The sequence below is a fragment of the Hyaena hyaena genome, unplaced genomic scaffold (assembly GCF_003009895.1).
Source record: "Hyaena hyaena isolate Hyena2069 unplaced genomic scaffold, ASM300989v1 scaffold_10, whole genome shotgun sequence".
NCBI classification, from domain to species: Eukaryota; Metazoa; Chordata; class Mammalia; order Carnivora; family Hyaenidae; genus Hyaena; species Hyaena hyaena.
This window is the reverse complement of record NW_024080642.1, coordinates 2,976,738-3,002,636: the sequence shown is the minus strand read 5'-3', so window position 1 is coordinate 3,002,636 and position 25,899 is coordinate 2,976,738. Positions and strand designations below refer to the sequence as shown.

Here is a 25,899-nt window from a genome sequence, read left to right as displayed (position 1 = left end):
GAACCCAGCCTTCTCACTGGCATGGGTTTGAGTTTCCCTAAAACAATTCTCATGTTCTCTCTCTCTCCCTCACACACACCCGCAGGAATCTCTAGATAAAACCCCAACCCCTAAACTCCACACGCTGAGACCTCCATGAGCCAACCATTTCCTCACGAGTCTCCTCCCTGGCCAAGCTCTTTGCAAACGCTTCCTGTGAGTCTGCTCCAGCTCTCCCTGACCTCAGGTCTCTGCAGACGCTGTTCCCTCCATCTTGCCCTTCCAGCCAGCCTAGTTCCAGGCTCTCAAGGAAGCCCTCGCTCGTGGCCCAGTCCTTCTCCGACCTCCCGGGGTGAGTGTGCCCGCTTACTCCCATGGACCCCAAGCTGCCTTCTGGGAGGGCACTGGGTGCCAGCTCTCAGCAGGTCTCACGCAGCCTGTGAGCTCCTGGGGCCGAAGGGGGTGTCTCCCGCATCTCAGCCATGAGCCCAGGGTCCCGCCAGAGATGGATCCAGACCCGCACGCCCAAGGCAGCCAGGGCCATGGGTCTCTTTACGTTATTAAAAGTCATCACAATAAAATAAAAGGTAAACTGTGGTTTCTCGGTCGCTTTGATCGTTTATGTCGAAGGTTCCGCGGCCACATGTCATTGGCGGCTACCACGGTGGGCCGGGCAGCACGGAGTGCTTCTAGCATCACAGAAAGTTCTAGGGGACGGCGTCGCTTTACATGAAGCTCTCTGATGGTTGGGTTAACACTCGAAGGTGCCTCCCGAGCTGTCTATCTCTGACATCCACGATGTGGATCAAAGGCCATGCGTGTCAGAAGCACCCACAGCAGGCTCTAGAGATGTAGACGGCCGCGCTCAGACTCGGGCAGGGAGGGAGGAGAGCTGAACCCCTCCGTCCACACCAGAAACCAGGAAGTGCATCTACTACCCCGAGGCCCCCGCCACACCCACCCCCTCTCTATGTCCGCTATTTCCTGGAAGGGTCAAGATGCGGTCCATGAGCGCTGGAAAGGAAACGGCCTGGCTTCACGGTTTAGATCCCTTCTCCAAAAAAAGACCAAACAAAAAGGACACAGAGAGAGGAGGACCCTGTTAGAAAGTCTCCACCTCCAGCCTCCATCCTGTGAAGAAGACAGTTCATTCCTTGGTCACTCCGTCTCCCAGTAAATACTTGCCAAGGGGCTTCCACGGGCCAGGCGGCTCGCGGCTGGGCACACAGACCCTTCTGGGACAGGCTGATGCCCTCTGGTGTGCCTCTCTGTGCACAATGGGCACCCCTCAGTCATTGTTGAGCTAACTTGAAGAAATCTCATCTCTTAACTAGTCCAGTGTTAGAGAGGAACGAGCTGGATTTGTATGCCGCACACGGAGATGAGATTAAGACTGGGGAAAAAAAATACTGTACGAGCCCATTTTAGCAACTATAAAAAAAGCAATAAAAAGGAAACAAATTTGTATGTAAATAAGAACAATGTACTACCCAAGACTGGATCCTAGCACTGAAATACGACCCAAATGGAAAAACGGGTGACTTCCAGAGTCTGGCATTTCGTTAGCAGTAATGTCCCAACGTTGTTTTCTTAGTGTAAACAATGTACGGCGGGAACCTAGGAGGTTGATGATGGGGGAGACGGGGTGAGGGTCACCGAAACTCTGTAGAACCTCTGCAAATCTAGAACTATTCCAAAACAAAACGTTTGTTTCAGAAAATAAGCAACGTTCAGATGACACTTGGAAATTGAAGGGGTCTATCTCTGAGGTCGGCTTTGGAAACACTTGGGTTTCTATGCTGTTTGGAGCAGTGACCTCTGAAATTTGCGGGGCCCCCATGGCCGTGCCCCGCCCCCCACAGGTACAAGGAGAGACTCAAGAACAGAGCCCAGTGGGGACAGCCCCCTGCCCACTCGGCTGGGCCTGGGTTGCTGATGGAAACAGCCCTTCTTTCCAGCCTTCAGAATACCCTGGCCCGGACTGAAGAACCAATCTGAGATTTGACGGGGAAAAAACAGAACAACTGAGAAAACGGGTCTGGGGAGTTTGGGGAAGACACAGTGACACTGAGGCCATGGTTCCTTGTGATTCTTAAAACCCAGGCGGAGAGCCGCCAGCCAGGGACTGTCAGGCAGCCCGGCCCGCCCTTCTTGTGTTCCCCCTTCGCTCAGGCCCTGTTTCCTCCACCCTCCTGGTGGGGATGCCCAGGAGGGGCCTTTGGAACCCGCAAGGGTGTGGGGGGCTGGCACTGGGGGCCCAGCTTCAGCCCTCTGTGCCCTTCATGGGCCTTGAGCCAACTCCCACTGCCTCTTGATTCAGAAAGCCGCCTCCAGGGCACCTAGGTGGCACAGCAGTTAAGCAGCCAGCTCCTGATTTCCACTGAGGTCATGACGTCACCATTCGCGAGATCAAGTCCCACATCGGGCTCCGTGCTATCAGTATGGGGTCTGCTTGGGATTCCCTCTCTCCCTCTTTGTCTCTCTGCCCCTCTCCCCTGGCTAGCTCTCTCGCTCTTTTCCTCTCTCAAAAATAAACAAGTGAAAATTAAAGAGAAGAAAAAGAAAACCGCCTCTAGGCACCCGTAACCCATGAGAAATTTTAAAACTTTTAAAAAAGACTTAAGTATTGGGGGGGAAAATCTAGAGGGAAGCATCAAAATCTTAATGATCACAGACTTTTGCTGAGTAGTAGAAATACGTGATTTTTTCCCCTGTTTTCCAAAGTGTCTATATATAATCAATTCATATTGCTTTTAAAACAATAGCAAAAGTCAGGCGCCTGGGTGGCTCAGTCAGTTGAGCATCCAACTTGGGCTCAGGTCATGATCTCGTGGTTTGTGAGTTAGAGCCCCACGTCTGGCTCTCTCTGCGATCAGCGCAGAGCCTGCTTTGGATCCTCTGTCCCCATCTCTGCCTCTCTCTCTCTCTCTCTTTCTCTCTCTCTCTCAAAAAGTAAATAAACTTAAAAAAAATAGCAAAAGTCAACGTTTTCATTTTAGAATCAAAGGAATTTAAAAGACCTGACTGGGTGAACTGCACCTGCCACACACTGACTTACTGATATCCCGCAAGAGCTGTCCTGTACCCCTACTACCCGGCACAGGGTTCACCGGTGGATTAGGTGGTGGGCGGGTAGGTTGGAGGGAAGGAAAGCGGGCACCAAGGAGGGAAAACAGCACATTACAGCAGCTACAAGAGAAAGCTAAACTCAGACCCTCGGTTCCAAGTCCCAAAGCTGTCACTTACTGTCTGGCTGGCTTTAAACAAGTTACATAACCGTCCTCTGCTTTAATTTCCTCTAATATAAAAGGGCAGTAAATGACAGTAATTCCTTCACGGGGTTTTGTGAGAATTAAGTGAGATTATCTAGACAAAGTATTGTCACACGGCCGATGTTTCCAGACATGTTGGCTGTTGTCCTTATGATGCATCGAGGAACAATGAGTGTGGCCAGGCTGTGTAGCTCACACAGCAGAACACACGTTCAAGCCACAATCACCCTGGATCTCACTGCCCCCCCCCCCCCCCCCCCCCCCCCCCCCCCCCCCCCTCTGCCCAAGTTCCCTTTGTGAGAGTACAGAGCATGGCCTTTCAGTCATAGTCATGGCGGAGCTAGTCCCCGGGTTTGTAGGTGGTCCCTTTGCTTGTCAACCCCCCTCCTCGCCCCGCCCCCCCCCATCTGAGTTCCCACGACCCGCTCACCTGCACCACCTCCGGCCTCACGTTGAAGGTACACAGCCAGTCACTGAAGTGAGGGTAGCTGTTGAGCTCGGAGGTCCTCTCGCCAGGAGCCACACTCAGCTTGCATTGCTGCTGCTTGCAGATGTACCGAACCAGCTTGGCCTGTGGGGAGCCCAAGACAGAAAAAGCGGGTTTGTTTGGGGCACACGCATGTGGCGGCCCCACACAAGGGAGCCCTGGCAAACCCAGGGGTCCCCCGGATACCCCGGCAGTGAAGCAGGAAACGGGAGGGAGGAGGAGAGGAGAAGGGTCTGAGGAAGCCCGCAGGAAGCCTAGACAGCCACCCCTAACCCCCTCGTCACCCCAAAAGCTGGCCGACCCTGCACTACCCTCGGGACCACGATCCCCAGAGAGCAGTGGGCAACGCTGTTGAGAACAGAGAGTGGGGTTAAAGCAGAAGAAGGGCTTCCTGCCTGGGGAGGGGTGTGGGAGTGGCCGGTGATTGAGAACAGAGAAGATATGGGGGTTCGCAGAGAATGAGGAACCTTCCACTTGGGATGCTTTCAGCCTAGAATCAGACCGCCTGGGTTGAGATCCAGGGACTCAAGCACACTCTAGCCCTGTGACCTTGGACAAGTTACTGAGCCCCACCCCCAAAAAAAGCCTCAGTTTCCTCCTCCAGGAAATGGGATCATAACAGAGAAAGGAGAAATGAAGGTCCTTGAATGGAGCGAGCTGCCTGGCTCCGCTGAGATCCAACGACCCAGGGGCCCCATGAGGGCTGCTGTCATGCTGAGGAGACTCCTGGGGCCGCCTCTTGGTGACTTTCAAGCTTCCCTAGAAGGCATGCACCACCTTCAAAGTCTTGTGCAGGAGCCCTGACATTTGGGGCCACTTCCCAGTTCTACCTCTCCTCAAGGGTGTAAGTCGTTAAATTCATATTCCTTTCTCCCTCCTCTGTAAGTATCCCACGTATTTCTCTAAAGGGTACGGACCATGTTTGTTAGCACTGTCACGATACTAAGAAGTAATGCTAATTAATGACTTCAACAATCTAGAAAGGCTCCTAAATTCCAAGCAGGAGCTCTTGACCATTTTGGGACCGGGCGCCACTCTGGCCGTCCAGGGAGGTAGCCCTGGTCCCCTTCTAAGAATAATGCTTCCAATGAAACCGCTTTGGATTATAAAGGAAATCAGTTAGATCTAAAGACGTTTCTCAAAATATTATTTAGAATGTGATAGAGTACTAAAAACGCTTCGTTACGAAAGCATGAAACGAAAGCTGCCAGTGGGTCTCCTAACGATGACAGCTTTGAGGTTGTGACAAGCGTCAACTTTTTTAGAGATGGCCACAACCGTGATATGCACACAGCTGTGCCTTTTGCTGGTGACCAAGTCACACGTATTTGATAAGATGATTGTGCCTTGTTGCCTACATCCAAACTGAGTAATATATTAAATTGCAGTTAAGGTTAATGAAAATAAAGGTTCCATTCCCCCCCCCACCTTCCAAGTTCATGGACCCCCGGAATCCTATCCACAGACCCCAGGTAAAGAATTACTGTGGTTAGATGGATGTGGGGCGTGAAATGAGGCCCATAACGGTAAGACAACTATTGCTTCTCCATCAGCCTTTCTGAAATTCCCCTCCAGTAACTTGTTTGGCCCCGGGCTCACAATCTGCTGGACTCAAGGGCACCGGCCCCCAAGTGGGGCCCTGAACAGAGCACCCTGAAGTCCGGCTATCCTCAGAGGGCTCCGCGGGGGACATCTTCAAAGCACAGTTACCAAAAAGATGTGAGTGCCCCTTTTCAGGGTTCAGTAGAGGCACTCATGTGTCCAGCCTCACCCCACAACGATCCTTCCCTCCCACTGTGACCAGAGGCCAATTCCAAAGTCAGGGCCACACTCCATCCCCCCATGCTCCTTCCCAGGCTCATCTCCACTCCACCCTCCGCCCAGCTACCCTGCCCTCTAGGCGCGCACTTACCCAGGAGCTATCCCTCAAATATTTCCTGTACTTTCCTACCCTTGGGCCTTTGCTCAGACTGCCTGCAGCAGCTCCATGCTCCTTCCTCCTCTAATGCCTTGTGCCGGAGCTGGGCAGGCTTCCCAGGCCTAGTTACAATTCCGTCTCCCCTTCCGCACGTGCAGTCTACACCTCTAACAACAGCCCCTATCACAGCAGCCTCATGTTTGAGCTTTGGACCCAGTTGCCCCCAACACAGGTGAGTTCCCAGGGCAGTGGACAAAGCACAGGCTTCGAAGTTGAACTGAAACCTGGATTCAAATGCAGGTTTAACAGTTTAACAGTTATGAGGCCTCGGGGAAGTTTGTTCATTTTTCTGAGTTTTGGTTCTCTCGTCTGTACAGCAGGCATGGTGTTATCTAGCCTGTGGTCTGTTGGGGGATTGAACGATGGTGAGGAAGGAAACCCCCCCAAGGCTGCGTAAGTCCCCATGTTATTACATGTCAGGGCAGGGACTGTGCCCTTCTCGTTCGTGACTGTCCCCACAGACCTATACTGCACGTGGCATACAACGTGCTCAAACGGCCTGAGAGAGAAAGGAGGGAAGGAAACGCACAGACCTCATCCCCGCGTTAGGGCGCATCTTACAGTCGCTTCTTCCCTCCATCCAAGCTGCTCTTCAAAGAGCTGACGGGAGAGAGGGCCGTACGTCAAGTTAACTGTACAGAGTCAAAACCACTCTTTTCCACATTAACCAAAACGGTCGGGCCTCTGGCTGCTGCTCAGAGCAGCAGCAGGGAGGTCCATCCACCAGTGGCATAAGAACTGAGGACCGGACCAGGCCCCTGGAAGCCGGTCAAGAACGCGCCTATCCTACATACGACTTTGGCCATTACAGATCAACGTCAAGCTCGGCCACCCTTGGCCTCAGTAAGGAGCCGGGGGCTTTCTCGACTTCAGCCGCCAACACATCCAGCCCCCTTCAGCCTCGAGGACCAGAAGCCTCTTCCCCAGGAGTCCCTGAGCCACAAACTCAGTTTGGATACCCTGGCCCAGCCCTTCCGTCCTGCTCCCCGGCCCCCCGGCCTTCTCTTCCGCCAGATCTCATACCTAAGTTCTAATTCTAACATTTTACTCGTCTGCTTCCTGCTGGAGACTGTGGGGCCCATACGGTCAGGTGGCTTGTCTGTATCCCTCCACGCGCTTCACCACCGTGAACCCTTTGCAGAGTGAACGGATAAACACACCATACATCTTGTAGCACGCCGGGCACACGTTTGCCGGAACGACAGTGATAACGCCGACCGCACAAGCGTTAGCTCAGGAACCTGGGAGTCTCAAAAGCCAAGGCAAATTCCCAGAAGAGGAATGAGTGGCTCTGAAAGGCCGCGAGAGCTCCCCGCTAGACAGCACAAAGCAGGGCCGTGGCTAGGATGGGGCAGGGCGTGAAGGGACTCCTCTCTGCATCCGGGTAACAACCCATACGCCTGGCTGGCTGGGACGGGTGTAGGCACGTGGTGCGTTGTCACCCATTTGCCGGCAGGTCTGGTGTCCTGGAGGCAGCTAGCCCCCCCGGAGCTGGTAAAGAAACAGCATCTGCGGGCTTGGTTTCTGCTCAAGGAGCAAAGCTACGCTCATTCACAAAGGATGGAGGTCCCTGGCCTGCGACAGCCTCCATCTGAGCAAAACAAGCCCGCTCTCACTTTTTGGAAAGCTGGTCACAGGCACAGAAGCACCCAAGGAGCTACTTTCCCAGATAAACCGCAGCGGGGCCTGCCAGCCCGGCCCCGGGGGCCCACAAGGGTACCATTCACAGAGAGTATCGTTTTTTCTCAACCACAAAACCGCAAGACATAAATTTTCCGGAATAGAAAAGCACCTGGGGCATCAGCGAAGGGGCCCGGCAGCATGAGGGAAAGAGGCATTGGCTCTCTGGACGCCAGGGAGGACCCTGGGCTGGAACCGAAGTCTGAACCCCCCGCCCCCAATTTTCTTTTGCTTCGCTGAACGTGTGCCCCGCCCTGTCCTGACACTCAGCCTGCCAGACAGAAAGGGCAGAAGACCTTCAGGGGAGCACAAACAGCTGGTGGGGAGTATCAGACACGAGGCACACAGCAGGCGCTAAGCGTCCTAGGCCGAAAGATGGAGGCCCTGGTCCCAGCCCTGACATTTAGATGAGGGGTCTTCGGGGAAATCCCCCTTAGCTCGGCTTCAATCTCACCACCTATAAAAAGGATCTCATTTTATGGAAGTTGGGGCCAGATGAGTCACCATATACAAAACGGCTTAGCATGATGTGGGGGGGGGGGGGGGCGGAGACAGATCTTATTCCTACTATGTTACTCTTGGTTTTTCCAACCACATCGAAGAGGTGGCACTCTCTCTGGCTCCAGATGGATGGACCGGGGCTCTAAGTCCCTTGCCACCCCTGTCCCTCCGTAGGTGGACACAGATTTAGCCTGTAAACCTCAGTTTCCCCAGCTGTAAAATGGGGTTGATCTACCTCAAAAGGCCGTTGTGAAGATTTACATGAGTAACCATGGATGTACAATGTTCAGCAAAGTGCCTGAGATGAGGAAAACATGCACGCAGGGAGCGGTGGCCTCACCAAGCCAAGCCTTCAGTGGCTCTTGCAGACGTGGGTGGGATCATACCCATTTCAGAGAAGGGGTAAAGATGACCCTAAAGGCTGGTATTGGTCATCCTCAGGGCAATGCTGATGGAACTCGCAGATTAGGTACATTTCTCTTTCGGTTTCCATTTTTCTGCATGTTTGTTTATTTTTGAGACAGACAGCACGAGCTCAAGCAGGGAAGGGGCAGAGAGAGAGGGAGACAGAATCCAAAGCAGGCTCCAGGCTCCGAGCCGTCAGCACAGATTCTGACGCAGAGCTCGAACCCATGAATCATGAGATCATGACCTCAGCCGAAGTCGGATGCTCAACCGACTGAGCCACGGAGGCGCCCCCAGGCACAAGGGCCTGCTTGTGCCTTGGACTGCTCGCACGTCCCCCCGCAGCACCAGAGGGCACGGAGGGAGTAGAGCGGCATCCACTCCAGATCGCCCCCTGCCACCTCAGGCAGCTCTGGCAGGACCCCGACCCAAGCCTCCCAAATGGAGGCTGCCCTGAGCGTGGCTTCTGTGGAGGGGAGGCCAGTCACATATCCCTGAAGAGCAGACCCCGTCAGAGTCCGGGAGGCATGTGCCACCGAGAGAAAGCAGCTTCCGCAGGAGCAGAAAGCAGCTCCCAGGCGGCACAGGGCTCAGGAACCCAAGAGGCCTCTCACGTCCGCTGGGCTCAAAGTTCGTCTAAACCTGCCTCCATGGAGGCGCCCAGAGCTCCCAAGTGCACCCTTCAGAGAGCATCACAGCTGTCACGGGCAACCTAGGGACCCAGTGATCTGGGATGCGTGCTCCTCTGCGACCACGTGACCGGCATCCCTCGGAGGCAGCCACGGTGGGGTGCCCGACCTCCAGAGGACAGAGAGAGGACCACGTTAGCTGAAATGGTCGCCCCAGCAGACACCACCTGCGGGCGTCCAGGGGGCGGCGGGATGGGGGCCAGCCATTGTGCCTGACCGGCCGGGCGGTACGGTGATAATGACCTGGGAAACATTCCACTGGGGGGGCACTCCTCCGTGTGCCCACGCCTCCGGGCACCACCGGCACCTGTTCCGACTGGTCGGGGCCACGCCTCCCATTGTTAACTGTTCCATCCACCCGCAGAGGGAAACACAGGCTTAGCAGCCAGCCCTTAGGCTCCACCCCTGGTATTCTCACTTACCAGATGGGTGGCCACGGTTAGTTTATTTCATGTCAGTCTCCTCGCCTGTAAAGTGAAGACGACACACGCCCCATAGCACTGCTGAAAATTTACTGTGGGATTCACGCATGCGAAGCGCTGAGCCCGATGCCCAAAACACATGAAGCGTTCGCTAAACAGGATACTCTGAGCATGAGCCCCGCGCTGCCCGCAAGCACGGTCTTGAGGAAGACTGAATACCTTTGGCCAGTGCCACATGGATTATACGTTTCGCAGGCTTTTGCACCTTTGCGGAAAACACGCAGACCGATTGGCTTTGAAAAAAAAAAAAAAAAGTCAGCTACATCCTGACACTGCAGGGCCCGGGATGGGGAGGTTCTCATTTGGTGAACCCCCCGCCAAGTCTGTGATCCAGGCTATGGAAGCGGCCAGATACCAGACATCTGTAACCCTAACTCTGACTCAGACACTGGCTGCTAGAGCAGATGCTTTCCTTTCTCAGTATCCCGGGTCTTCATGTCTCAAGCAGGGCGGGTGGTTCAGTCTATGGGAGAGCGAGGACAGATGCTGAAATAGGACAAAGGAATCCCACGCACAGACAGAGATGGACACCGGATTCCTGCGACCGGCAATGGGCTCCCTCAATTATGCGTGTCACATCAGTATTCAATTATCAGCCCTAGTAGTTACAATGTCTCTTCTACGTATGTAGTAACGTATCCCTTTCTCTTCCTTTTCACGGATTCTCAATGAAAATTCCAGAAGGTAGGAATTGCAGTAGATGCCCTGAGTGCACAGGAATGACGGCCCAGCCTTCACACACACCCCCAAAGCCGGCAGCGTCCCCACACGTGTCATTCTGCCCACAAAACACCATCGAGCCTAAATGAAAACACCACGGACCTTTCTGGACTCTCGGTGGGAAGTATACCATGCACGCAACATCAAAGGAAGAGAAACAGAGTGGTGTTGAGATGCAGACGCCGGGCAGCCTGCTTGGCTCAGTCACCAGCTAAAGGATGCCAACTCACCCTGGGAACAGCGCCGAGCAATTCTAACCCCAACCTCAGCACAACGGGAAGTATGGCTTGTCACTGAGGGTCACTCACAAATAGGCTAAACTCATGAGACTTAAAGATGTGTTTTAGGATTCCCGTGTTACAAACGAGGAAATGGGCACCGAGAGCTTTCTAACCTCCTCAAATCACATAATTAAAGACAGTAGTCCGGAGGCGCCTGGGTGGCTTAGTCGGTTAAGCGTCCGGCCTTCGCTTAGGTCATGATCTCGCGGTTCGTGGGTTCGAGCCCCGCGTCGGGCTCTTCGCTGAGTGCCAGCTCAGAGCCTGGAGCCTATTTCAGTCTATGACTCCCTCTCTCTCTGACCCTCCCCTGCTCACGCTGTCTCTCTCTCTCCTAGAAGTAAATTTAAAAAATAAATAAATAAAGACAGTAGTCCGACCTCAACCTAACGTTCTGTTTCTTCCCATATCATTTCCCAAAATAATGAGTCCTGATACCCACTCACTTAGCTCATCAAGGGCTCCAAGCAAGATGCCAGCGGGCAGGTACCTCTCGTGGTCAGAAGCCCCAAATCTGATAATGCCCGGATTGTCACCGGCACTGAATCTGAATAAAGGCCACAGACTTCCCCACTCTCCAAATGCGTCCAGTCACCCCAGGGGGCCACCGCTTCTGACCCTGATGTGCAAAACCTATCATCTGGGCTACACCCACTCCCTGGCTCCAAACCAGCTGTGAATTCATTAAACCTGGCCACCACCCTGCCTAGGACCCGGAGCCACCCCTTTCAAGGAGGTCCCAGCATGCTTTGCAGGGTGAGCGAGGCACCTGGCCGGCCACTCCCTTCCACATCCATCCCCTCCCCCTGGGCTCACTCAGCCCTCCAGCCAGCAGGCAGTTTTTGGGGGCAGCTGCCAACTCGCCGACACCTATGGGGCCCCTCCTCCCTCCTCCCAGGGGGACAACGCTGTACGACACGGATGTCGCAGCCTTTGCGAGTGCCGAGCCCCCTGCCTAGCCCAGCCCAAGCTTCGGGGAGTTACGAAGGCTCTCGAGACTTACTCCAGCCTTCTCTAGACGGTTCCCGAAGCTGTTGCTCCTTCCCAGGCACCTCCAGCCCTGCCCAGGCCTTCAGGCTGTTCCTCGTACTGTTCCTACCCTTTCCCCACAGCTAGAGAACACTTCGGGGGACTTCGGGCCAACCCAAGCCAGCTAAGCTGTCTGCCCTGGCTGCTACAGCCAATGTATTGCAAAATGATTTCTGAGAACATCAGGAAGCTCCTGGAGGTCCTGACGCAGCTGACGGCTCTCCACAGAGGCACCGACCTCGGTGCTCTGCTCCAAGAGCACCAGAGGCAGCCCTTGGCCCCCAGCACCGTCGAGCCTCCCAGAGCCCTCAAGGGGATCCCGTGGGGGGCCGTTCTTGGCAGGCAAGGGACAGAAAAAGCAAGAGTGCCAAGCAAGTGGGGCGAGGAGAAGAGAAAGTGACCTCGGTCCCCAAGCTGGCCATTTTGCAACCCGTAGGACATCCTGCGCCCAGCCCGGCCCCGCGACCGTGCTCTCCTGGGGAAGCTGCCAGCCGCGTGCATTTGTGCGGACACGATCTCCCCGCCAAGCCTCCCAGTCCTGACGTCAAACTCGGAGTCGGGGAACTTCAAACACAAACAAACAAGTCTGCCCCAGACCACAAACGGAGCCGTTCCCAAGGAGGCCAGGGGTGACAGGGCCGCAGCTGGGAACTCGGGGCTTTCTGCCCCTCCTGGGCTCCACTGGAGAGACAGACTCCCGACACCAGGCTGCCGATGTGAGCCTCGAGCCCAGGTGGAGACAAAATGGGATCCACCTCTGGCCTCAGTGACTGGTGTTGAAGCTCCCCCACCCCCACCCCTGGGGCCCTGGCACAGCAGCGGTGGCCCTGTCCAGGAGCACGGGTCCCCACTGGATAACGTCACCTGTTCTAAGTGTCCCGGTGCTAAGTGTGAGCAGGCAGGGAGAGGAGAGGCGGAGCTGGAGCGGGGCCAGGACGGACGGCCACAGGCTGGAGCCTTCTCGCCAACCGCTGCTCTCCCACCTCCAGCTCCACTGCGGGCGTGGGCCTTGGTGGGAAGGATTCTCAAGAGTTAGGCATTTAGATCCATGACCTACATCTCCTAAGACAGCGCCTACCTGAGAAGCCACGGGTGAGTCAAGGAAATGTGCTCTTCAGAAAGCAATCTTTAGCTTGAAACGCTGGTGAATGAATGATCTCGGGGCCACCTTTCCAGTTTCACTTGGGGGCTCAATTCAATACTATAAACCGCACCCGCCCCACTCACCGCCCCGGGGGGCATGGGCTGGCTGTGGGACTAGATCATGAGAAAGCAAGACGGCCACCTCACCTCCTACCTGCCCTGGGCCTCAAATGATTGCCAGATTCCTAACTGGCACAGCCTTGGTCTCGGTTCACTCACCCCGTATGCCTGTTGGGGAGTTCACCAGACCCACAGTGGCCGGCTTAGCCCATAACCTCTCAAGTACAAGAGGTAATTCCAGAGAAGGGCAGACACTGCACGCTGCAGGGGCCCCGGGTGCAAATTATTAAGCAGGGGCCTAGAAAGAAAGGCAGAGGGCATAGCTAATGCAAAGGTGTAGTCCCTTAACCAGCCCTGAAGACCTGGTCCCCTGGAAGCTTCTAAAAGGGATAGGGGAGAAGCTTCTAGAAGGGATAGGGGAGGGAGACGCACTTCAAATTCTGGTCTGAAAGCAGCTGCCACATGGAGGAGATTGCACTGGGGATATACCTAGCGACTCAGGTCACCGCAGAAAAGGATAAAGGGCTATGCAGGGGGCAAGGGTCAAGAGCAGGTGAGTGGCTCAGGGACCAGAGCTGACCTAACGTGACGGCGAAGTCCCCGAAATGATGACAGCCACTGCGTTAGTATGTTAGGCGTATTCCTTCTGCCTAAGGAGTAAGTGCTCCTTACTTACCTGATGTCCATCCCTAACTGGCAGCTCACAGACCGATTTTGTCCGGTCACTGCGCGCTGTGATGAACTTGATCCCGTGTGGTGCTCTATCCTGACTTCACATCACAGTAACATGGGACCGCGCCTAGATTCCCATGGGATGGGGTCTCCGCAGTGCTGTCGTGATGAGCCCGTCCCCACTTCCAGCCTCCCTTGCCGCTATGTGTGACACTTCTGGTCAATGGGACGGGAGGACCCACCGGCGGGAACTGCTAAAGTACCTGTGCTCCTTGGGCTCTGGGGCTGTCACCCCCCTCCTTCCTGCCTTAAAGATCTGAACTGCCAAGAGTCGTCCGGAGAACCAGACACGCTGGCACTGCTCAGCTGTGGCTACGCGTGAGCCACCTGACTGAAAACTTCTCACTGCAGAAGGAATTTTAAGTTTTATTTTTGAAAGTGAGAGAGAGAGTGCACGCACATGAGTGGGGGAGGGGCAGAGAGGGGAGGACAGAGGACCCGAAGCGGGCTCTGCCCTGACAGCAGCGAGCCCCAGGTGGGACTCGAGCTCACGAACCGCGAGATCATGACCTGAGCTCAAAGTCAGAGGCTCAATGGGCTGCACCCCCCAGATGCCCCGCTGCCAACACCTGTTAAGCCCATACTGTTTCAAACCTCCTTCCAAACCTTCTAAGGCTCATGTTTCTAAGCCTAAGGCTTCCTGTTGGCTTCCAGAAAACCTACCAAAGGAAAAAGTATCCTTTCATTCTTCTTGAGACCACATGCTGTGGAATTCCTTGCAAAGTCCTTTCAAATTTCAAAGGGCAGCTATGTTTTCATGAAGTCTGATTCGTCCTTTTTTTTTTTTTTTGGTTTGTGCTTTGTGTTTCCTAAAACATCGTTGTCAAACCCACGTTCCCAGAGATGTACCCATGTGCTCTATCAGTTTTGCAGTTTCATCTTTTTTGTTTAGGTAGGTCTATGATCTGCAATATTTGAAGTAATGTCTATATTCCAAGACTGTTTGTACACTGGGTATTTTTAAATTGGATCTTCCTTTGTGCCAGGCACTGGGTTATGCACATGATGGGTACTGTCCCATCTAACAGCCACAAAAACCTCTGACTGGCACTATACTAGGGCCTTCTTGGGTCCTCCAGACCAGGACGGCTGATGCCACAGGGAGCATGTCACTTCTGCCACCACACAGGTTTATGTATTTGCTGGGGGATCCCAAGGGGCCTGGGTCAAACTGGGGGTAGGGCGCTAAGATCCTTGGGAAGGCATCAACAAGTTGGGGTGGGCCATGCAGTGTAGCACACAGACACAGGGTAAGGGGCAGAGAATGCACTTCAGATTGGGGGGACAGCATGAGCAAAGACCAGAGTAATGACAGAGCCTTTAAAAAAAAAAAAAGAAAGAAAGAAAAGGAAAAAAAAGAAGGTCACCTGGGTGGCTCAGTGGGTTAAGTGGCCGACTTCAGTTCAGGTTGTGATCTCACAGTTCATGGGTTCGAGCCCCGCGTCGGGCTCTGTGCTGACAGTTCAGAGCCTGGAGCCTGTTTGGGATTCTATCTTCCTCTCTCTGCCCCTCCCCCACTCACACTATGCCCCTCTCTCTCTCTCAAAAATAAACATTTAAAAAAATTAAAACACTATAAGAAAATATATAGCAAATAGCCAAAGAGTACAGAGGAGAGGGAAAAACAGGAGACCAACGTCAGCCAGGGGGCAGGGCCCACTAGTGAAGGTCCAGGAAAGTTCTGGAAGGTTCCAGAAGGCCACACGAAAACATCTGCATGCAATCTCGCAGGCATGGAGAGGGAAGCAAAGGAAAAAAACGTGATCAGATTTGCATTTTTGAACGATCCTCGTTCTGGAAGTCATGTGGAGGACAGATTAAAGTGGGTGTGGAGACTCCAGAGAGGCAGAAGAATCAATTAAAAAGCCACCACGATTCAGCAAATGACAAGAACAAAAGGTAATTTAGAGAGTGGCAATGTGGGTGTAAGGGAAGAAGCAGGTTCTAGAGAGGTTTTATTAGCATTTTTTACTATAAAGAAAAGCCTTCCCTGACCACTCGTCCAGGAAATTTCTGGCAAGCCAACACCCTGGAATGCAGGAAGCTGAAGGGCTGAGTTTCTCCAGCAAAAAAACCAACAGAGCAGAGAGCCCATGTGTCTGATTTACTGGGACTTGGAGCTTCGCATGGGGGAGGGAGCCTGCCACCTGTAGACAAAGCCACCTGAGTCCCCTGGTGGCTCCCAGCCCGGGCATCTCCCCACCCCTGAGCTCTGCCCCTTCCCCTCCTCCCGGGCAGAGGACGCTGCACCTGCCAACAGAAAAAGCCACACCTAACAGTTTCATCTCCAACATCCATGCGACCCGGAGAGGTGGGTCAGACAGACTGAGGCTAGAGGGAGTAGCATGTGCCCGAGGGGGCCAGACCCAGGAGGAGCCTTCTCCAGCCAGCCCTCCCCCACCCACATGTGCAGGAAACATGCTACCCTATGAAGGGCAATGGGTCCAGCAGATCATGGGGATTCGCATCAGATAGATCCAAGTTCAAATCTCACCCTCATGCGGCGCCTGGGTGGCCCAGCCGTTGAGCCTCCAATTTTGATTCAGGTTATGATCTCACGGCTCATGGGTTCGAGCCCCGCATGGGGCTCTGTGCTGACAGCTTGGAGGCTGGAGTTGCTTCGGATTCTGTGTCTTCCTCGCTCAGTCTCTGCCCCTCTCCTGCTAGCGTACGCCCGCCCGCTCTCTCTCTCTCTCAAAAGTGAATAAATGTTTAAAAAATTTAAAAACAAATCTCACCCCCATGCTAAGCTAAGGGACCACGGGCAATGGACAGAATGTCTGAGCCTTTATGCCTTTATTTCCTCTTTTGTAAAGGATGTAGTAGGGGGAGAGGGGGCTCAAAAGATGGCTATGAAGACAAAAATGATCTAATACACGTCCAGCAGATGGCCTGCTATAAGTGCCCAGCAAATATTTGTCCCCATCTACCTTCTCTGCAGCCTCAATTGTGGGAAAGCCCAGGGTATGACAGCTGACGGGCAGACCGCGATCGGAGGTTTGTGTCCCAATGCAGGTGTCAATTATTGATCGGTTGACACCTGTGTGATCTCACCCATGGAAAAGGGGGAGCGCCTGGCTTTCGAAACAAATAGCTCTGAGCACAAGGTCTTCTCCTCCAATCCCAGATTTACTGATTTTCAGTAAAGAGATTAAAAGCAAGCATTCCTGAAACATGGAGTCTCACGAGGGCCACAGCTCAGATGCCTCGTCGGGGAGAGTCTGGGGGGGCCTCTTCACAACAGCGTCCACACCTCTTCTCATAAGCAGTCTGTGAAGGCCATTCAATTACCCACAACATTCCTCATTATAGAATCTTCATAGCTCTCATTTTATCTGCACAGAGCAAGGTAAAAAAAAAAAAAATATAGCAGAGCGCGATAACAGACTCAGATAACAGCAAGTCCCTGTCGAACCAGCCTGGGAATGCCAGCTAGCAGCAGTGTGATGAGGGACGGCCAGGTGCTTGGGCTTAGAGCCTCACAGACCTGAGTTCAAATCCCACCCCTACCTGCTGTCCAGTTACCTTAACATGAGCAACTTAAGCTAACCTTTGTGTGCCTCCGTTTTCTTATTTGTTAAATGTGGAAATAACAGTGCTGCCTTCATGGGAGGAAAATGTAAAGTGCTTGGCCCTAGGCCTGGAAGACCATTAATGCTCAGCACCAGCCACCTTTGTCATAAAAATTCTAGTTCTGCGTTATTGCTGAAAGCAGTTGAACTGACAGGTTTATTGCTTCAGATTCTCAAACATGTTCCTGGGGCGCCCGGGGTGGCTCAGCCAGTTAAGTATCTGACTCTTGACTTCGGCTCAGGTCATGATCTCATGGCTTGCTTGGGATTTTGTCTCTCCCTCTATCTCTCTCTCTGCCCCTCCCCCGCCTGCTTTCTCTTGTCTCTGTCTCAAAATAAATGAAAAAAAAGTTAAGAAAGAAATTCTTTAAACACATTCCTGAATGTATCCATTTACATGGCACATCCCAGGCTACTCCCATGTGTTCCTTGAAAGGGGGCAACAAAGACAAGGCCAAGGCGAGTCGAGAGCCTGTCACAGGGCGTGGCCTTCCCAACCCTCACTATTTCCAGAAAGTCAAGGGCAGGTCCACAACGCCCTACCTGAACCCCTGCGAGGGGACTGAGCGGAAGAGCAAGGCAAACAAGGACCACTATGAAGATGCATGCAACGGGGGTGGAGGGGCAGGGGCGTGCGCCTGGCTGGCTCAGTTGGTAGAGCAGGCGACTCTTGGTCTTGGGGTCATGAGTTCGAGCCCTACACTACAGGTAGAGATTACTTAAAATATATAAATATATTTTCTTAAATATACATTTTTAAAGACACACACAAGTTGAGGAATTAAGCCAAGGAGAGCACGGGAGGGACGTGCAGAACAGCCATCCGGCCCGACACACAGGCTGTTTACGGGCGCCATTCTTTGACACAGCTCAACAACACGCGTGCACGCATGCACCTGCCACCCCGGACGGGCCCCGGCTGGACAGAGAGGACCCGCTTCCAAACAAACCCAGCAGGTGTGCTGTCTGCAGCCTCCCAGGAAATCAACTGACCACAACTTGTTGAAGGGAGATATTATTAGGTAATCACACTGGCAGGACGCTTAATATGTGCCGGATGGCCCTTTAAAGTGCTTCACGTATATTTAGTCACTTGTTCCTCATAACAAACCTGTGAGGCAGGCACTAACACCATCCCCATGTCACAGAGGGGTAAACTGAGGCAAAGGAGCAGTCCCCAGCCACCCCGCTAATAAATGGCAGAGGGAAAATCTGAACCAGGCAGTTTACCTGACAAGTCCATGCTCTGAGCATGGGCTCTAGAACCTCCTTGATTGACGGATGTGTTTGGGGCCCTACTGGGAGCCAGGCCAGTGCCGAGCATTTCTGTATGAGGGTCCTCATTTATAAACAAGAGGACCCAAAGTCTTGGGTCAAGAGCCAACTTAAACCCAGGAGGAACTACCCTCGCCCCTCCTGACTCAACGCCTTGGGTTTCATCTTCTCGTAGGCCGCCCTACACCACTCTGCCCACTGCGCTCCACCCGCACTGGCGTAGGCAGACTTAGTGTGCAAACCCAGGTGACACTCTGCCACCTGGCCCATAGGAGGCTGGAACCTTCTAGAAGGCCTGGAGGACACACGGAACCTGGAAGGGAATCTACCAGCCTTACCCCCCTTCCTCTGCCCACAGTCCTTCCCTCCCAGGTGGCCTGCAATCCACATCGTCCTGCTTCCTACCCATCCACAGAGAGAGAGCAAGAGTCTACTGCTGGGTCCCCAAGTGCAAGAGTGCACATGTGCAGCTGTCTGACGTAACAGCTCGAGGTCCGGAGATGTACACAGGCTCTTGCATCAGACCCGATTTCACTCACTCACAGGCCTCAGGGCACGCAGTGAGCTCCGTGGGCAGAGCTGGCCAGACCTCAGCCCTGCTCTGCCATTCGAGATGGCATCTGCCTCACATCCCCAAGGAGGACAGTCCTCTGAAGGCCCCTTTCCTGGTGACCCAAATGCTGGAACTCACCCTCCAGAGGCAGAGAAAACTCCAGGCAAACCCTGAAGGGCTCCAGATGGCCTGCCTGCCAGTCTTTGCAGTTGGCCCTGGCCAAGGACTGTGCCAACCAGGAGGCGTTATTGACAGGACCCGACCCTTCTTGAGATCTCCGCAATGTCTTTTTTTTTTTTAATGTTTATTTATTTTTGAGAGACAGAGAGAGACAGAGCACAGGCAGGAGAGGAACAGAGAGAGAGAGAGACACAGAATCTGAAGCAGGCTCCAGGCTCTGAGCTGTCAGCACAGAGCCCGACATAGGGCTTGAACCCGTGAACCGTGAGATCGTGACCTGAGCTGAAGTCGGACACTTAACCGACTGAGCCACCCAGGCGCCCTTCTGCAATATCTTTAAATCACAAAATCCTACAGTGTTGTAAAATGGGAAAAGCCTTGAAGGTCATCTCACATAGGCGGTGAATAACCAATGAGGAAGCAGAGGCCCAGGGCAGGACAGAGACCTAGTCACACAGCAGGTCAAAAGGCAGTGCCAAGAGGGACCCCCAGTCTCCCGGCTCCCATCCAGTGCTCTCGCTCCTGGATTGCCCAGGTCCAACCTGCTGCAGTAACCAGAAGTTTAGCTGGGCTTCTAGTTCCTTATTCTTACTTAACAGATCAGAGACTATTTAAAGAAGTTTATAAATGCTAACTCATGTCATTGGGGGAGGTGTTAGGATACCCACACGGGGATGAAAGTATGACACCGAGACAGAGTGACTGCTCAGGGCAGGGTGTGAAACCAGGCAGTGTTTCCCCATCGCCCAGGCCCTGGGCTTCCGGAACCTTAATAACGGCAGCCCTTCTAGGGGGATCTTGGCTTCAGGAGCTCAACGGCCCGACCCAAGCAGCTCTTCAGAGGAGCATGGCTGAAGACAATTCCAGAACTGCTCCCCCATCCCAGAAGCTCTGCAGGACTGATCCAGGGCCGATCTGCCACACAGGGTCCAAGTCTGGGCCCAGCCAGAAAACGGACTCGGGTGTTCATGATAAACTCCTACAGGGACCTAGGAAGGTGCAGCTTTGCCAGGTTTGAGGCCTACGGCCCCCTCAAAGGCTAAGCCTCCCCTGCGTCCCCTGCCCGCCTTCCCCCCACCCTAGCCTAGGAGGGCAGGAGGGGCTGGCCAGGCGACACTGAGGTCCCAATTCCCACAGGCCATGAATCTGCGCTCCAGTGCGGCCTCCTCGAGGTAAAGCAGTCGAGTTTTCTTCCTACAAAGAAGCCGTGTCTCAATCTGTTGCCACACACACTACCGAGAAACGTGAACCGAGAGGCAAATGGGGCATCAGCCACACAGGGAAGAGAACGAGGGCAGGGGCTGGTACAGGTCCCCCGCCCCCGGGGAGCATCGCTCAGGGGAGCTGGGGACACACTGGAGACGACCTGTCCATCCCTGCTCACGAGAGAGACACAGCAGAAACACCCCGCAGGCCCACCCGGGGCGCAGCACTGACTGGATTACAGGAAAACCACTTACGTTGTCACAAAACCGTCGGACGCACTTACTGAAACGCGGGGAGTGTTTGCGTGTCTTTCCACCGAGTGACAAAGGGGGCCCAAAGAACTGCCTGAGAGATGGTTACAACACGCTGGCCTCGAAACTGCAGCGGAGAGAAAAGCCAAAAAGCAAGCCGCTCTCCGCGGGCAGGCTACAGGTAACCGTTTTCTTCCTTCTGCTTCTCTGTTTTCCGAATGTTCTAGAATGGCCACGTACCAATTTTCGTAAGACGATGAGTGGGAATACTACCATTTAAAGTGTCAGAAGAGGAAAATGGAGGGTGATGGGGATTCTCTTCCAGGGAGGGGAGGGACGCCTGGGCAGGCAGCCAAGCTACTTGACACAGACCCAGCCAACTGGGGCCACCACGGCCGGTCTTCCCACGAAAGCCCTGACAGGTATCCGAGGGAGCAAAACCTCACCGACTCAGAAGGGAAAGAGGAGGAAAGGAAGACAACAATGTGACAAGACAGCATTAGATTCGCTTTGCGGAAAAAAAATTTTTTTTTAAGAACCGTGTCTCCATCCAACCACATCGAGCACCTGCTAGTTACCTAGCACTGTGCCAAGCCCTCTGGGTCATACAGAAACGGGTAAGACCTAGGGCGCTGGGGTGGCTCAGCTGGTGAAGCATCTGACTTCAGCTCGGGTCATGATCTCGCGGTTCATGAGTTCGAGCCCCATGTGGGGCTCTGTGCTGACAGCTCGGAGCCCGGAGCTGCTTCGGATGCTGTGTCTGCCTCTCTCGCTGCCCCTCCCCTGCTTGCACTCTGTATCTCCTTAAAAATAAATAAACATCAAAAAATATTTTAAAAAAACAAAAAAAGGCATGAGTAAGACCCATTTCCTACCCTAAAGACTAGATTCTAGTAGGGCCAAAGACATCAAGTTATAATGCAAAGGGGTATTTGACAAGTTACGATACAAGCTGCTAGGAGGTTTCAGAGGTGAAAATAAAAATAACTTCCAGCTTCAGGGGCGCCTGGGGGCTCGGTTGTGATTCCAACTTCAGCTCGGGTCATGATCTCAGTTTGTGGGTTCGAGCCCCGTGTCGGGCTCTGTGCTGACAGCTAGCCCAGAGCCTGGAGCCTGCTTCAGATTCTGTGTCTGCCTCTCTCTCTGCCTCAACCCTGCTTGCACTTTCTCTTTCTCTCTCTCACGTTTTGTGTTTGAGTCCCACAATGGGCTCTGTGTTGACCGCACTACGGAGCCTGCTTGGGATCCTCTCTCTTACCCCTGCTCCACTCATACATGTGTGCACCTTCTCTCTCTCTCTCTCTCGCTCTCGCTCTCTCTCTCTCTCAAAACAATAAATTAAAACAAACAAACTTCCAGCTTCAGAGAAATAGCAGGTAGCAGGAAAGGAGTCATGGAAAAGGTGGGCTTTGGAACAGGTCTTGAAGAACGAGATGGAGCCCACAGCAAGGTCTGTAAAACAGAACAAGGAAACATACCTGCTCATCTCAAAAGGAAGGTCTAGACCAGAGCAATCCTAACAACCCTTCCACCTTAATCACAAGCAAGGAAACATGAAATGAAAACAAATGGAGTTGTGGCAATGCCATAGAGCCATGCCAAATCGTCCCCGGTGGGGGCTGCGGTGGGAGCGCCGAGCTGGGCAACCAGCCTTCCGGAAGATAGCGGAGAAGCAGGCGGTGACCTTACAAAGTGGTGCTGAGTCCGCTTCTAGGAATATATCCTAAAGAAACGAGTAAGCATGCGCACAGGGCTATTCGCGGAAGTGGATCTTAAAATAGCCACGCATGGGGAAGTGGGGAACTACATTTTGGTGTGTTTCTATAGCAGAAAACTACAGCAACTTAAAAAAAATTTCCCATTATCTATTTTTTTTTTAATTTTTAATGTTTATTTATTTTGAGAGAGAGGGAAACACAGAGCGTGAGCAGGGGAGGGGCAGAGAGAGAGCGAAACACAGAATCTGAAGCAGGCTCCAGGCTCTGAGCTGGCCGTCAGCACAGAGCCCAATGCGGGGCTCGAAAACACGAACCGTGAGATCAAAACCTGAGCTGAAGTTGGACGCTTAACTAACTGAACCACCCAGGTGCCCCAAAATGCCTATTTGTTAAAGAATATTTAATGACATGGGTGACGCCTGTCACATCACAGCAAGGTGACAACTCAAGGGAAGACCACTCTATTTACAATGGAATCCCAATTTTTCCTTTAACTATTTTCAAAGCATTACTTTTTCTTTTTTCAGCTTTACCCAGGTCGATCTGCAGTTTCTAGCAAAACAAACGCATCATAAGTTAAACAGTGGAAATACAGAATCTTATTTATCTTGAGATTTTTTTTTTTTGCATTTTCTCTAAGAACGTGTTCTTTTTATAAATATGCAACGTCATTCAAAAATGAACGAATGACGGATGGGATTTTAGTGGGAGGAGAAGGGGGCACTGCAGAGACAAAATAGCAGAAGTCAGAGGTAAAGACCAGGCTTGTCTGGGAAGGAGAAAGGGCCAAATTTTAGGGTCAGACAGAGCTGGGCTCAAATCGTGGATCCATTATTTTCTGGCTGTGACATTTAACAAATTACAGAGCCATTCTGAAGCTTCCATTTCCTTCAAAGACTGTGTTACCTTGTACAGAGCACCTACCTGATACACCGGCGGGGGTTGGGGAGGGAGGGTGGGGAATCAACTCTCTCTCAGAAGCCAACAAAGTCCGATCCCTTTCTACTGACCAAGCAAAATTCTTTCTGGACGCACACAGGTGAGGGAGGAATACTCATTTGTAAAACATGCCATGAATTAAGCCAGCGTACAGTGCACCCCAATTGCAGAAACATTACGCTCTGAAAAGGCATCAGTCCAAAAATCTAGAAAACACGAACATTTCTTCTCAAGATGGCGATGACCCAGATTAGACCTTTGGTCAGAGCCTAAGACGTTAATGTTGTTATCCTGTTTCTTGGGTGGTCTGAACTTGTGTCCAGAATGAGGAAATGGGCAAGAAGTCAGCTTCTAATTCCTAAGCAGACCTGTTATGCTGTAGGGGTGAGGCTGCACCTTCCACAGTTCTGGATTGGAGAAGACTGCTCTCGTTCTCCATGGAATCTGCCTCTCTCTCTCTCTCTCTCTCTTCCCCTCTCTCCCTCTCCCTCCCTCTCTCTCTCTCCAGTCTTACACTTAGGAAGAGAATTTAGGCAAAATTCTCAACAGCAAGTTTTGCCAGGCTACCTGGGGTGCGTCCTTAGCCATGACCACTCCATTATCTTTCAGATGAAGAAAGCACCAGAAATGCCAAGGTCAGCCGCCTTAAGAGCAAACAGATACATTCTGGGAAAGCTTAAGATTTGGAAGGAATCTAGGAAAGAGTCAAGCTCAGGGACCAAACTATAAGCAAGCTCAGGGACCAAACTATAAGCAATTAAGAGCCCCGCCCCCTCCAGAACGCCCCGCTTCGGCCAACCCAACAAGATAAACCTTCAGAAAAGGAGAAGGAGTCTCAGATCACACCCCAATTAAACGGAATCACAGCCGCTAATCCTTATATGGTGCTTACGATGTGCCGGGCACAGGGCCGAGTATTTTACGTGGGGTAACTCACTCATCCTCACAACAGAAGAAATATGCAGAGGTTTAGGAACTTGCTCAAGGTCAGGGCCAGAATGAGTCCTTTGTCCAAGTTGAAAGACGGTGCCCCTGCCTTCAGGGAGACACAGCTGTACACAGGGCACGTGCCTGACAAATGGGGGCAGTCTGGGTTTCAGCGTCTATCAACCCCTTGTGCAGTACACAACCTGGTTGACTACAGGCCGCCCCATCCAAAATAAGCACAGTTTAATACTAAATAAGTGGTGCACAGATTAACAAAAGCCGAGAGTTCTGAAGCACCGGTTTGGGTGACTGAGAGCCTTCGATTCTGTGTATGTAGGAGGATCCGATTTTCAGCCACGATAGGAAAATGCCCCATTATTTTCAACTTCATGGGCCGAGGCTTTTTAAGTCTTTCATCATTTCTAATGAGCATATTCCCAAGTCCATCCCATCTATCTCTGCAGCTTAGGAAAGAGCACCAAATACAGCGTAACCTGGCCTGAACTCCACCCCCGCCCCCCGCCCCCCGCCCCCCCAGAACCCCGCAGTCCCCTGCCTCCAGCCTGTCTCCTGCTATTGGAGACAACTGAATGTGCAAGTGGGTTGAATCCCCTCCAAGTGTTGGGTCTGAACCTCCTTGCTGGGGCTTAGCAGCTCTTTTACTTGTGTCTACCTAACTGCCTGCCCTTAATTCCGGGGTCTCACTGCTCCCCTCTGTATGAGCCCCTACGCAGAAAAGCCTGCCTCTCTCCATCTTGGAACTCACCATCTCCCACGGGCCCCTCCTTCCCTCTGAAGGCTGCTGGGGGTTAGAAAAGTGAGGTCTAGCTGTCCTTCAGCCTCTCAACCCTCATTCAAGTCTTTCTGACCTTAAGAAAACACCTTCCCGGGAGCACCTGGGCGGCTCAGTCTGTTAAGCGTCTGACTTCGGCTCAGGTCATGATCTCACAGTGGGTTCAAGCCCCGCGTCGGGCTCTGTGCTGACAGCTCGGAGCCTGGAGTCTGCTTCAGCATCCGTGTCTCCCTCTCTCTCTGCCCCTCCCCCACTCGTGCTCGCTCGCTCTCTCTCTCTCTCAAAAAATGAATAAACACTAAAAAAAAATCAAAACAAAATAGAACAAGCCACCGTCTTCCCTCGTCTTCCTTCAGGCTCAAGGTTCTGACCCCATCCCTCAGCTGTTCGTTTCTGGCTACGTCGTCTGTCTCAGTCTCCCCACTTCACATGCTCTTGCACAAGCCCCCAGACTTCGTCCTCAGACTTCTGTGTGCACCTGCCTGGCCTCACTAGGGCATCGGGTACAGGGAGGCCCTCCTCCACGACACGCCTGCCCCCTGGCTTCCTGGTTGTGCTTCTCCTTGACAGCTCAGCAGTCTCCTTCCAGGACACCCACCACCACCTGGGTACCGACACCTCCTTAACTGGAAACTCGGGACCCCGCCCCCTGCCCCCAACGAGCTCCAGACCCATCTACGTAACTTCCAAGTTGGATGGCTTGCCTGCATGGCCCAGAGGCACCGCACACTCGGCAGGGCTGAGGAAACCTCCTTCTCTCTTGCCTTTCTTCATCTAGCCACCTCCCACTTCCCATTCTCCACTCTTCCTAGCAGAGTGCCGATCATTTATTGGCCCACTTCCAGCTAGGAGTAGCTGTATGACTAACATCTGGCCAATGACATCTAAATGGAAGGGTCATATAGTAATTTCAAAAAGAATATTCAAAGAATACATCCTTCCCCCCGTCCTTCATCCACCCACTCCCTGGAAAGATGATGCGATACCTGGAACTTGGCAGCTACCTTTGGACATGGGGACGAGGAATGGCAGAGGGGGTAAGGAATGAGC

General features: G+C 53.0%; 1 protein-coding gene across 4 annotated transcripts in view; it reads right to left on the bottom strand.

Moving 5' to 3' along the window:
* KSR1 (kinase suppressor of ras 1) overlaps positions 1–25,899 on the bottom strand; it is a 176,239-nt gene that overhangs the window by 87,170 nt on the left and 63,170 nt on the right. For all 4 annotated transcript variants that reach the window (XM_039252658.1, XM_039252661.1, XM_039252652.1 and 1 more), the window contains exon 2: positions 3,682–3,822. In XM_039252658.1, coding sequence (XP_039108589.1) covers positions 3,682–3,822 — 141 coding nt within the window. The remainder of the gene's footprint in view (positions 1–3,681; positions 3,823–25,899) is intronic.